The 13,250-nt window shown below is 39.0% G+C and overlaps 2 protein-coding genes and 2 pseudogenes across 2 annotated transcripts; 2 read left to right on the forward strand and 2 right to left on the reverse strand.

The window, feature by feature from the left end:
- Positions 1-544: 544 nt before the first annotated feature.
- On the reverse strand, positions 545-2,313 carry LOC119995940. The gene is made up of 4 exons (XM_038842425.1): positions 1,519-2,313; positions 1,330-1,409; positions 1,119-1,189; positions 545-681 (listed from the first exon to the last, which is right to left on the reverse strand). The coding sequence occupies exons 1-4, from the start codon at positions 2,311-2,313 to the stop codon at positions 545-547; spliced, it is 1,083 nt and encodes a 360-aa protein (XP_038698353.1).
- A 1,775-nt stretch (positions 2,314-4,088) lies between these two features.
- Positions 4,089-7,163, reverse strand: LOC120002418. The gene is made up of 3 exons (XM_038851198.1): positions 6,895-7,163; positions 6,542-6,685; positions 4,089-5,956 (listed from the first exon to the last, which is right to left on the reverse strand). Exon 3 carries the CDS (start codon positions 5,880-5,882, stop codon positions 5,331-5,333), a length of 552 nt encoding a protein of 183 aa, XP_038707126.1. The 5' UTR covers positions 5,883-5,956; positions 6,542-6,685; positions 6,895-7,163; the 3' UTR covers positions 4,089-5,330.
- Positions 7,164-7,425: 262 nt separating this feature from the next.
- LOC120002413 lies at positions 7,426-9,405 on the forward strand (annotated as a pseudogene).
- On the forward strand, positions 9,341-13,242 carry LOC119995949 (annotated as a pseudogene).
- Positions 13,243-13,250: the final 8 nt, after the last annotated feature.

The following is a 13,250-nucleotide window of genomic DNA, read 5'->3' on the forward strand; positions in this document are numbered from 1 at the left end:
TAAGGTCTCATCATGCCAGAAGTACCATAAAATGATTCGTTTGTAGTAGATTTGTAGTCGACGTTGATGCATTGATCATAATTTTTCCATCTCTCAAGCATCATTTTTGTACTAACAATCATCGGTGGTATCATATTCTGCAAAATCATTGTGACAAAGTTAGAAAGGATGATATATAGCCTTGTGGATTTGTTCCATAAAAATGACAGTAATATTAAGTAAAAGCTTACTTTCAAGCTCTCTGCAAGGAAAGCGTGGTTTGGAAGTTTCGTCATCTTAGACCATTTTCGTCCAACGGATGAATCAAGGCCATCTCCTGCTAATTTATTTATATAAGCTGGAGTAATAATAAGTTCCATCTTTATTGTTCAGTGTCTCTTTCATCAGCTCTGGCTCCAAATCACCGAGCATGTTTGAGGAGTAAAGCATATAAGGAAATTCCCTCGTTACACATCAAATATACAAATTGTTAAACTCTGCATTGACTGCATAAATCCTTCTTGAAAAGTAATTGTAGAATAGAGATTCGAAAGGGAAAAAATCATTACCATATCTTCTGAGCCATGACTGCAAGTGAGCCTCGACATAGGACAATATACCTTGTGATATATGATCCATAGGTCTTGCAAGTGATTATTTTTTCATGCGTAGTATTGCTTTTGTGTTTTGACCTTGGATTCCCTGCAAAAGAGGAACGGGACAGGGAAATATAAAAGGCATTACTTTAGTTGCATAAAATATGTATGACCATCTAAGCATCTCTGTAGGACGCGAATTTAGCTTGGGTTTGCAGCATTTTGCACTTGTAGAATAGAAGTTTATTCTTTTTGCGTGCGCCATTGATGCTGAAGCACCCTAAACCCAATATCAAAAATGTTTCTCACTTGAAAGGATCTGGATTTGAAAACGAAAATATATGTTGTATTTCGACGTATACTTTCGTTGGTTGATCTTTGGTGACAGATCTTAAATGACCAATCTCATCCACAACAGAATAAGTGAAAGATTATATCAGAGTCATAGTCATAGAGAAAATGTGGGAAAGTTATTATGGGCGAAGTATGAAGTATTACCATTAATGAAGCAGAAACGGTTCTTTGGAATTGTAGATGCTATACCAGAAACTTTTTTTATGACCCAACTCAAAGCATATTTTCGCTTGGGCACACTCTGAAGTTTTTCCTGACAACTATTACAATAAAATTTGCAACATTTTTGCAACTCAACATGTGATGAAATTCATGTTGGCTGATCTGCAACTCTGCCAGTGGTGTATGTTCCATTTTTGTAAAGATTGCACTGGTAAAAGAAAACAAATTAATTACTTACAGTGTAGAAGCATATATGATATCTTCAATGTAGAAGAAGTAAATAAATGAAACACAAGAACGAAGAAGAATAGAATCAACCTTTTCACAGGGCATCAAATATTTCATGGTACACTATGTTTTTTGTGTAAATCTTGTCGCTTTCAGGGTTGTCGCCTATAAGTATCGTAAGTCCTTTATAAGTAGTTACCCTTGACACAGCAACATAGAATTGTCCATGTGAAAAGACTGGTCTTGGAAGATACAACCCAACTTTTGTGAGAGTTTGACCTTGACTTTTGTTTATTGTTATTGCATAACACAATCGCAAAGGGAATTGTCTCCGCCTGATTGTAAAAGGCCATTTTCTCTCTGTTGCCGACATAATGATTCTGGGAATATAAACTTTGTCGCCAATGTTATTGCCCGTCATAATAGTAGCTTCCACCACTCTTTCTCCCAATCTTGTAACCAATAGCCTAGTTCCATTACACAATCCACTGCTCTGGTTGAGATTTCGTAACAACATGACCAACGCATTAATTTTAAGGTGAAGCTCATGATTTGGAACACCATTGAATGATAGTGAATTCAAGAATTCAGGAGGGTATAAAATATCATTTTCTTCTAAGCCTCCAGTGACTTTGCAAATAGAATCGAAACTAAGGTACAACTTCTGGTCTGAAGGAAGCAGTGAAAGCACCTTGGAATTAATTAAATCCACTGCATCATTTGTTCCTATCACAATGACTCTTTCCTTCAAGTAATTTGGATCTTGGTATAGTGTCATGAATCCATCATAAACCTCAGAAGTGATATCTTTAATATCACATTTTTCAGAGTGCACAAGCATGTTGTCAAGCATTCGTATCCAGGTAGGTTGCTCCTCTTCCTCATTTCTTTTAACAGTCTCAACCTTTCCTTCACCGACATCTAGTAGCCATTGGGCAAAATTTGCAAGCTCTGGCATTTCCTCCTCTGTTAAACCAGCTGTAGATAGTCTCATATTTATTTTCAAGACAAAGATTTGGTAGCTGTTCCAGAGATATGATCTTGTGATGCAAGCCTCCATGGTATCATGTCTTGAACCCTTCACAACCACTGGAAGTATTTGCCTGAAGTCACCCCTAAGCAGAACAGTTTTTCTACCAAAAAGAGAAGCTGAACTGTCAGCAATTTCAGCATCATTTGTGAGAATATCATTTAATGACCTGTCAAGTGCTTCAAAACAATTACGATGGGCCATTGGTGCTTCATCCCATACAATTAGGCTTGTAATTTTGATTAGTTCAGCTAGTTGAGTGCCCTTCTTTATGTGGTAGCTTGATTCCTCATGGATTTCAATAGGTATTTTGAATCTAGAATGAGTTGTCCTGCCACCAGGCAACAATAACGAAGCAATTCCCCAGGAGGCTACCGCGATTACAATTTTACCTTCTGAACGGAGGCGAGATATTATAGCCCGATAAAGAAATGTTTTTCCTGTTCCGCCGTGGCCATAGACAAAGAAAAAGCCTCATTTCCCTTCATAAACAGATGATGAAACTGAATCATATACGCGCTTTTGCTCTTGGTTCAATTGCATCATCAAATTCTCACTTTCAACTTTAAGGTTATCAGTATTGTACCCCAACTCTTCTCTCAGCATTGTGTTGGTAAGATTCTGGAGCTATGGGCCCTTAGGCATTGGCAGTTTATAGTCGCTTAGGCATGCTGCATTTTTTTGAAGTATGGTTTGTAGCTCAACCAACACCTGGTTTTTTATCTCTTCTACTGATAGTCTAAGGTTTGTAATCCCAAGTCTTCGTTGGACTTTATAAACAATGTCTTCTTGTAAATTTAATAGTTGTGCTTCAAACAATTTGTTCGCATCTGCTACCTCGCAAAACAACAGTAACGTGACAAATAGATTTATAAGCTCGTGCGATGTAGTCCACTGCGCGGCCTCATCCATGGCATTATGCCACTCACAGTCATCACCTATTAAACCCATTGCGTTGCAAGCCTCCTTAAATGTGTCATATACAATTCCATCAACTGTTCTGATATCAGTAAAATTTCTTGGACCCTTGACATGCAAAATAACATACGCAAATAATAGGCATCACCAGCTGAAGGATGTACATATGAGATACATCGAATGCATTGGCCTTTTTTCCTTTGAAACCAAAATTTATTGATGTTGTCCCAACGCCATAAAGAAGGAAATTCAGCATAAGTTAGCTGACGTGCATCATCAGAGGTGGAATTTTTAAACATCCACTCTGTGGGCATGGTTTTCTCTATTCCTGGTTGTTGCAACACCGTTGCGACATCTTTATCCCCTGGAAAAAGTATATTGTTCATAAGAGGCATGTGTACAACCAACCTCTCAACTGCTGGAAACTTATAGTGGATATGATATTCATAAATTCTCTAACATGATTCATATGCAGTCAAATACCTACAATCAACATAGTTTTTTATCTCATCGCTGAACATCTTCTTGCAAGACAGCCCTTATTCTGTCTGGGCCTTTGTTAACATACTTGAACAAATATTTAATCGATCTCGAACGATTGCACCATTCAACATTGACATGAGCCTGGTATTTCACAAGCAATCCCTTATTAATGGAACAACATATCTGTTGTCAAGCTCCACTCCCTTCTTGACGACAACCACATCATTATCAGGTCGCCTATAAACTACAAATCCATCCTCTCCTAAAGTTTCTGACTGATTTTTTTTTGGAAAATGTTTGACACACCTGCCGTTCTTCATACAGGGTGCTTTGGGATTAGCTGTACCACATGGTCCATGTATCATAAATTTTGAAACAACATCATATAAAGCAGGTTCAGTCTCCTTATTTGGGATCTCTACACATATTATCCTATCAATATCAGCAATAGTTGGGGTTTATCACCCTCATACAACCATATTATAACATGCACATGAGGTAAGCCTCTTTTTTGGAACTCCACTATGTAAACAACTTTGACAACTCTGCCAAAATAGTTTGCTGTCTTGATATCAGCCATAAATTCATCAAGTTTCATATGAAAGACACGTGAGACTATATCGGGTCGATCCTTTGCTCTTTGACCAGGGATAAGACTCAATGCATTCTGGATCTCAAGCCATTTAACGTTACATGTAAAAGTTAGAAACAAATTTGGGTTGCCCCATGTCCGGCAAATTGCCATGGCATCATGGTAGTTCTGAATCATATACCGAGGTCCACCAGTAAAACTTGAAGGCAATATGACGCATTGACCTACTGAACTCGCTAAAACATCATGCCGAAGAAAAGCATCTTGCACATCCTTGTATAGTTCACATCTAAAATGTTCTTGTTGATGCTTGAATCTAATATAACGCAACCTCTCATCCTCAATGCATGTAAACGCATCCACAATATATTGCTGATACAATTTTCCGCCCCTCAATAGCAATGTTCCATCACAAGATCTTTGCTGCGGCACATAAGCGTAATACTCTCACCTTGTTACATTCCCTCGTTTCAATGTTGGCCTATCTGGACAAAATTGATAAGGAATATTCAGCGTATACCCATCTTCTCCGTATGGAAATAAAAGAGGATATTGCATGGCCATAAAGGAAGGGTGGAAGTCATCTATACGTTTTAGCAGCCCGCTTTGATACTCGACAATGATATCGCGTTGTTGGCTAGCATGGCCCAGATCGCCGACCACCAACCATGCCATTTCAGCTGCAGTGTGCATTATATTATAATTCATCATGATGGCGCTTGCCACATAATACCAATGAAAGAGAATGGGTTTCCCCCGCTGAGAACCGATCCCTTGCCTTTCGAAAGACCTTCACTAATTCATTAACTTCATCAAACATGGTAATTAACTGAGAAACCACACATTCATCAATTGTCCCATGGAGAGCAGAGGCACCAACACTGGATATCCTATTTGCAGCTTCATTTTTTGTGTCATAGATATAAAGTTGTGCGAAATGAGGCCTTTGACCATCCAATGGGAGCAATGATCCAATCATGTGATGGTTTTAACCATTGATCTTGAACACATAAGGCGCTTGACCATTGTTAATTCCACGATCAATCTTACCGCCAGTTGAGGTAAATGCAAACATTGAATTATACACTCTATTGTTGTCACGGAAAAGTTTTGAAGATCTGCCTCCGTTATAGTCGAACAGTTGCTGCAAGAGCTGCGGGCTTTCCCTAGAGCGTGGAAGTTTTATACGACCTTGTCTGCAGCAAGAAGAGTATACTGGAACTCGAGATTTAATGGACTTTAGTCGCTCTGCATACCAGAAGATAGCCCTGCAGAATTGACAGGTACGTTTTGGGAAACCCAAATCCAGAGCAACCAAGTTATGAAAACCAGGAGGCACACATATGATTGGCGAAGGTGGTGGACGATGAATATTGCCATACAAAAATGCAGGCTCACACTCGTTGCATGTCCTTTTTCTGGAAGATGATGAAGGATCATTTATCGATGCAAACCGACCCTTGCAACAATCCCTTCTTTTCTCCATCAGAATCTGCTTTCTTTTTTTTCTATTATTTTTACTTGATGCGTCACTGTCCATTGTATCACCACAAACGCCAACAATTATTTTTTTGGATAAAAGCTTGGTTGATTATGATGATGATACAATGCTTGCTGCCAAAATAGCCAAAGAAGAGGATCCCATCGAAGTTATTATAATTATGAAGAAACACCAGAAAAGCACAATGAAGAATTAATTATAATTATGGATATATGTCTATTTTACAAAGGAAGCACTGAAGGTTAGGTGTCACAAGAGAACAAATAATAACAAAATAGTAGGCCAAGAAATGAATAAACATAAAAATTTGTGTCATTACCCTGCATAATTTATCCAAAACTTGAACATTAGAAGCCATTTTTGTCTAATAATTTCTCTGTCTGATAGGTAACGATGAAGTTGAATGGTATAGAGAAACTCAATTGAAGAAACGAATAAGAGCTGTATGAATAACATTCTTGGGAAACTTAACAATTTCAACAAACCCTTTCACAACTAAATCAATTTGATTCATACTCTAATCTTGTAATTGGCCATTCACCTCACAAAAGCAATAACTGTGGAAACCCATATTCAGCCACCAAGTGAACACCCCAACCTAGCTTCACATTTATTCGTGCAAAAATTGACGTCTACTTCAGCCACATGAAATGAGATACAGAGAGCAAAAATAGAAGATGAAAGAAATAGAGTCATACCGAAGTTAGAAGGTCGCAAACAACAATTATTCCAAAGCCATCAAATGAGATATGGAAGGTAAAAGCAGCAGGTGGCAACCAATAAAGTAGCAAGCCCTACCGAGCTTAGAAGATAGCAGATATTCTTGAGAAGACCCAAGGCAGCTGAGCAAAACCAAGCGAAAGACCCGTCAAAGAGTGAAGAATAAAAGCAAAAGAAACATCGAAGACAAATCTTCAGGGACAGACCCCAATCACCGCAATTTGAAACCCAAGCAGCGGCATAATAAACATGAGGTAAAATCATAACAGACCCCTAGATAAAAGAACACAACCACACAAACCGACCAAACTGAAATAGTGGGAGGAAATACCTATCTACGAACGTTGCAAGGTAATAGCAGGGAATGCAACAACAGAAGATGGATTTGGAGTTGCAGAGTGAGGGTTGATGAAAGCTACGGGCATTGAATACATCCGCCAAAATTGACGTGGCAGATACATGCATCTAACGGAAGGAAGATGACAAAAGCAATCGCATTCGGAAGGCGAAGATGAAAGCCGAAAAAGGCAATCGAACGGCGGAAATTAATGCATTGAGGGAAAACGACAAACTCGTCCAATCTCAGATGCGGGAACTCATTCGGACGGCAAAGATGGAAGCTCAAAATGAAGATCCAACGGCAGGAGAGCGACAAAGCCAATCCACAGGCGCGCGAATAGGAAAAAGACCATGAAACTCGCCGGGAAAAGGCCCCAAAAGCACCAACTTTAGAGTAATAAGATTAGATTAGATTAGATTAGATATATATCCGAAGGCTTTGTCAAAAGGAAAAAGTGAACACCATGAGATAATATTTTTGTAAGTATTACATATTTTAGATTTTCTTTGTTTATTACTTTATTCTCACATAGTCCTTGTTCAATTCATCTCCAGCTATTGACATAACACGGTTCAGACCTATCGAATGCATATTATTATCTCTCGGTACCTTCACCAACTCCAACTCTGCGTCAAGCGCAAAGCCCCTTCCATTGCCAATACTCTCCATGCGCAGATCATCAAGATTGGCCTTCACCAATGTGGCCCCTTGCCCAACACTCTCCTTGACGCGTACGGCAAATGTGGGCAGAACGAAGATGCCGTTCAGATGTTCGAAGAAATGCCCCAAAGAGACTATGTCTCTTGGGCCTCGATCCTTACTGCCTACAACCAAGCCAACCTACCTGGCAAGACTCTCTCTGTATTTCCTTCCATGTTCGTGCTTGATAGGCTGCAACCTGATCATTTTGTGTTTGCTAGCCTCGTTAAGGCCTGTTCTAGCTTGGGGGCTTTGAGGCAAGGCCAGCAAGTGCATGCCCGCTTTTTTTTGTCGCCTTTTAGTGAGGATGATGTTGTTAAGTCTTCATTGGTTGACATGTATGCAAAATGTGGATTGCCGGATATTGCTCGCTTGGTTTTTGATTCGATTTCAGCGAAAAATCCTGTTTCCTGGACAGCCATGATATCTGGGTATTCTAGAAGTGGGCGGAAAGCGGAGGCCATTTCACTATTTTCGGGAGCTCCAGTTAGGAATTTGTTTTCATGGACAGCTTTGATATCAGGGTTTGTGCAGAGTGGTAATGGAATTGATGCATCCAATTTGTTTATCGAAATGCGGAGAGAAGGTGTTGATATTGTAGACCCCTTAGTTCTTTCGAGCGTTATAGGCGCTTGTGCTAATTTAGCGACGACGGGGCTGGGAAAGCAGATTCATGGTCTAGTTATTGCCCTTGGCTTTGAGTCTTGTTTGTTTATAAGTAATGCCCTAGTTGATATGTATGCCAAATGTAGTGATATAGCAGCAGCCCAATTGCATTTTTGACTGCATACAACGTAGAGATGTTGTTTCATGGACTTCTATAATAGTTGGTGCTGCTCAGCATGGTCGTGCTGAAGAGGCATTGGCTAGATACAAGGACATGATTTCGGCTGGAATAAAGCCAAATGAAGTGACCTTTGTTGGATTAATTTATGCTTGTAGCCATTCTGGGTTAGTTGGCAAAGGGCGTGAACTTTTCAAATCAATGAAAGAGGATTATGGGATAAGACCCTTCATTGCAACATTACACGTGCTTGTTGGATCTTCTTAGTAGATCCGGGCATCTCGATGAGGCACATAATCTCATTAAGTCAATGCCGTTTGAGCCTGATGAACCGACATGGGCAGCTTTATTAAGTGCTTGCAAGCACCATGGTAAAATCCAAATGGGAATCAAGGTTGCCGATCATCTATTGTCATTGAAACCTGTTGATCCTTCAACCTATATACTGTTGTCTAATGTTTATGCTGGTGCTGCTAAGTGGGAGAGTGTATCAAAAGTTAGAAAATTGATTGAAGTTATGGAAATCAAGAAGGAACCAGGTTACAGTTTGCATTGATCTTGGAAAGGAGCACCAAGTATTTCATGCTGGAGAGACATCTCATCCTATGAAGGAAGAAATATTTGGTTTGCTCAAGGATGTTAGAAGCAGAGATGAGAAAGAGAGGTTATGTTCCTGATACAAGCTTTGTTTTGCATGACATGGAGGAGCAAGAGAAGGAAAGACAGCTTTTCTGGCATAGTGAGAGATTGGCATTGGCGTATGGATTGCTTAATGCTGTGCCAGGGACAGTTATACGAATAGTAAAGAACGTTCGTGTTTGTGGAGATTGTCATTAATGTTCTGAAATTTGTTAGTGATATTGTGAAGAGGAAATTGTTGTAAGAGATGCCACAAGATACCATCATTTTAGGGAGGGGAGATGCTCTTGCAGTGAATTCTGGTGATTATAACTTATGGGGATTTACTTGGAAAGTCTCCCTTGCTACTACTGAGAGTGGATTGCAAAGTTGAAGGATGATTTTGTTGTGGCCCAATCAGATGCTTTGGTGAAGGTTCTCAAGGTAGTTTCTCCTCCATTTTTGACTTCTATGTACATTTTAAGATCTCTACATCTGAGCTATTTCACAGACATGGAGTAAATATGAGATGCCCCTAGTTCAGGTCAGAATCATAGTTATATTAAAGCTTTGCAGAATATTTTTGTTGAGTCCAGTGACGAATTTTAAATTACAATCTTCTCTGTTTGTGATGGAGTTTGTTAAGTCTGCTTCCATGAGTCCGCTTCCATGAGCTTACACATTTTTTACTTATTTACTCCAGCATTATTGACAATATTGTCCAGATCAGAACCCTCGATCTAATTTTTCATTGTTTGTCATCCGAGGAAGATCCAGCCAAAACAATTCAAGTTTTGGCGAAAGAAAACATTGTGGACTATGTATTTGAAATTCTGAGATTGGCAGGTGAGTGAACTTACTCCAGATCCCATTAGGCACTGCAATGAATGAATCATTACTCAAATTTGTTATAACTTTTCTGTTCTAAAGAAGCTCATTTGTTTGTCATATGTTTAACTAAGTTCTTCCAACTACCTAGCATCTGAAGACCTCGGAAATGAGAATAATCTTTGCTCCTGAAATTCTAAAACCAATGAAAGTTACACCTGTTTTGGCTTAGTCAATCAAGTTTTACCACCAAGCAACAGGAAAATGATTTATGTTTCCGTTCTTGAAAATATGGCCTCGAAAACAAAATATGGAAGCATGGCAAGCGGGCAATGGATGTTTTTTATTTTCACACTATCAAATGATAGATGATTCAGTTTCTGGGACATTTTGCAAAACAGCAATCCAAAATTTCCATAGCTTTTGTAATTATTTATGCTGCTGTTTAGCTTTTTCATAACCAAGTCTCAGAAATCGGAACTTGAGATGAATGAAAGGTTGCCAGAAAATTAAGAAACGTTGATTTTCATTTTTCTCTTGATCTAATAATAGTAAGGTTTTATGCAGCAGTTCCAGATATTTTTGCTGATTAACTTTTACCTGGATGAACAGAATGAAAGGATCCGATGGTCAACTCTTGCCTCCAGGTTCTTAATCTATTTTCAGCTGCTGAGCAAGCCTTCCGACAGAGGATGGTTGTTGGATTTACATCTCTGATTCCAGTTTTGCATTATGCAACTCAAATTCCTTTTCATCCTGCTCAAAGTCAAACACTAAAGCTCATATGTAACTGTGTTTCTTATTTCCCTGGGGTTGTGTCACCTTCTCATATGGAGGAACTAGTTCTGTTTTTGGCAAGAATGTTTGGTAGGCACACTGAGGGAGAAATAGGCATGCTTCCAGAAACATTCATATTGGCCTGCACAACTTTTGCAGCTCTTCTAAAAACCGCATCTTCTTGTGGGATTTTAAAACTGGTACTATCAGTTGAAGAAGCATCAAAGCATGCCCTTTTATCTTGTCTAAGTACCTTCAAAAGAGATTCTAATCAATTTTTGCATTCCTTGTACTTACTTAAAGAGGCATACGCATACAGTTTGAGAAAGCTCTCCTCCAGCAACCCCAGTAACATGGAACTTTGTGATTGTATGATGGATATATGCACTTCACAGTTATTACCTTGGTTTGTGACAGTTCTCAATGAAATGGACGAGGAAAGCGTCCTAGGTGTATTGGAAACTTTTAATTTTATACTGCTGCAGAGTTCAGATTCCCAGGCCACAAAGTGGGCAAATATCCTGGTTTCAGCTTGTCCTTTGGATGTGTAGGGTTATTCCCAACAGAAAAGACAAAATTAAGGACATATCTAATGCTCAGTTCACTTGTTGATGTTCTTCTTGGTCAAAACATTGGTAAACCCATCAGAGATGCTGCTCTGTATCTTCCATCTGATCCTGTTGATTTGCTATTTCTGCTAGGGCAGCAAAGATCCCTTGATATGGGATTCTCTTCTTGTCAATTAGCAGCTTTGCTGATGATAGGTATTTGAGTTCCTGATTCATCTTATTGATATCATTTCCTTTTCCTCTTTTTTTCTTTGCATCACTACACGTTTACGTGTTACATTTTTAATCTATCTTCCTCTTGGTCCTGATATTTGTTTCTCAGGCTTGCAGATGAGAAGCTGGTTTTATCTTCCTTGGAACAGTTTATTCTTGTAAATGGTAGTGACTTTCTACATGGAATTGATTCTTTGATGATGATGCAACTGGTAAATCTTTTTGGTTTCTATCGAGGTGTTGGGATGATGAATAACTGAATTCCCTATAGTCCAGAAGCTGAGAGGATTATGTTCCATCTGTTGACTGAAAAAGAATGAGATTTGTCTTCCTGCATAATTCACTTTGTAGTTGGTATCACTAAAATGGTTGTTTCAAAAAGAAAAAAAAATCAGCAAGCAACTGTCTTCTCAAATCCTGAAATTCTGCAGACTCAATAGCGGAAATAGTGCTGACATCATTGTCCAAACGAAACATAGCCAGACTTTTGATGTTGACATTATTGAAGAGTTGGTGATAGCAGGGGATAACTATGTAGCACCGCTTTTCAGCAAACTGATTGGGCCTCTCAACTTTAGTAGTTGATGGATTTCTTGATTACAACACTGGATGTGGAAGGCTGGACTTGTAAAGGTCCGCAAGTAATTGGTATCCTTTCCCTTGTTTTGCACCACTCAACAAACAAAGTCCTTCTAGAGGCTTCAAAAGCGCCATTATTTTCAATACCACCTTGATCACTTCAATCAACAGCATGATTCGTACAGCCTGCTCAAAGGGACTTGCATTGGTCGATTGCGACGAGAAGACAGGCATGGGGGAAACTCTGATATATGTGCTTTTACTATTCTACTTCTCTCTAAGAAGGTAACCAACTCTTTTGAATACAAATATCATCTTTGTGCTTTTTCTGCAAGCTAACTCTTTCACTTGCTTTAGTTTGCATGCAGTTCTACCAGAGTTTGTCGACTGGCACCATTTCATGGACGGCTCAAATCTGATGCAGCAACTTTCCACTATCACCATCCAATGCGTTGATTTGTGCAGGCTTATGCATTTTGGGCCTCCTACAGCGAAGCTTGTTGCTTCATACTGCGTGCTAGAAATATTTACCAGACTAACTGAACAAATAAATAGGAAACATGAAGAGTTAGAACTTAGAATGTTCAATGGATTATCAAATTTCTACGATGGCTATACTAGATAAGTAGAAGGCCTAGTTTTCCAGTGACATCAGAGTGGGTAGGAACTGTCCCCTCTGCCTCTCAATGATAATAGGGTGGGGAAAAACTGGAAATGAAGGAGACTAGATTCATTGCAAAGAATAGGTGATGCAAGTTAATAGTAGAGGAGATGGCAATGTCTTTGGCAGTTCCATACTTAGCTTATAAGTCTTTCACGAATCATCACAAATCCGTTGTTCACATAACTGTTGCATTGCTAAAGCTTCAGAAGGTGCCTGAGGTTGGTGTTTAATGTTTGCTGCATATCCAATATAATTGACAATCTTTCAGCTAGCAACGTGAGTTCTGAGATGATTTTCTTATTTCGAGAGCTGTCAAAACAGTTATTTTTTAAACACCAAGCAGATTGGAACTCTAAAACAGACAGGTGATGATACCTGTCTTAGCTGTCAAGCATTCTGTTTTGTACATGCCATACAATTGCTATTTTTCTCTTTGAACTCCTTGTCCCTTTGGCCATGAAGTGATGAATTTTCTCTCTCGATGTAGAAACTTCTTAGATGGAAAATGTTTTCAGTCATATCATCTTTAAATCTTACAAGTAAAACTTGTCAATCGAGAGATAGATAACCTGCTGTAGTTAGTTATCAGATTCCCAGTAACGTTTCCTGGATTATG

This window comes from Tripterygium wilfordii, chromosome 1 (assembly GCF_013401445.1).
Source record: "Tripterygium wilfordii isolate XIE 37 chromosome 1, ASM1340144v1, whole genome shotgun sequence".
NCBI classification, from domain to species: Eukaryota; Viridiplantae; Streptophyta; class Magnoliopsida; order Celastrales; family Celastraceae; genus Tripterygium; species Tripterygium wilfordii.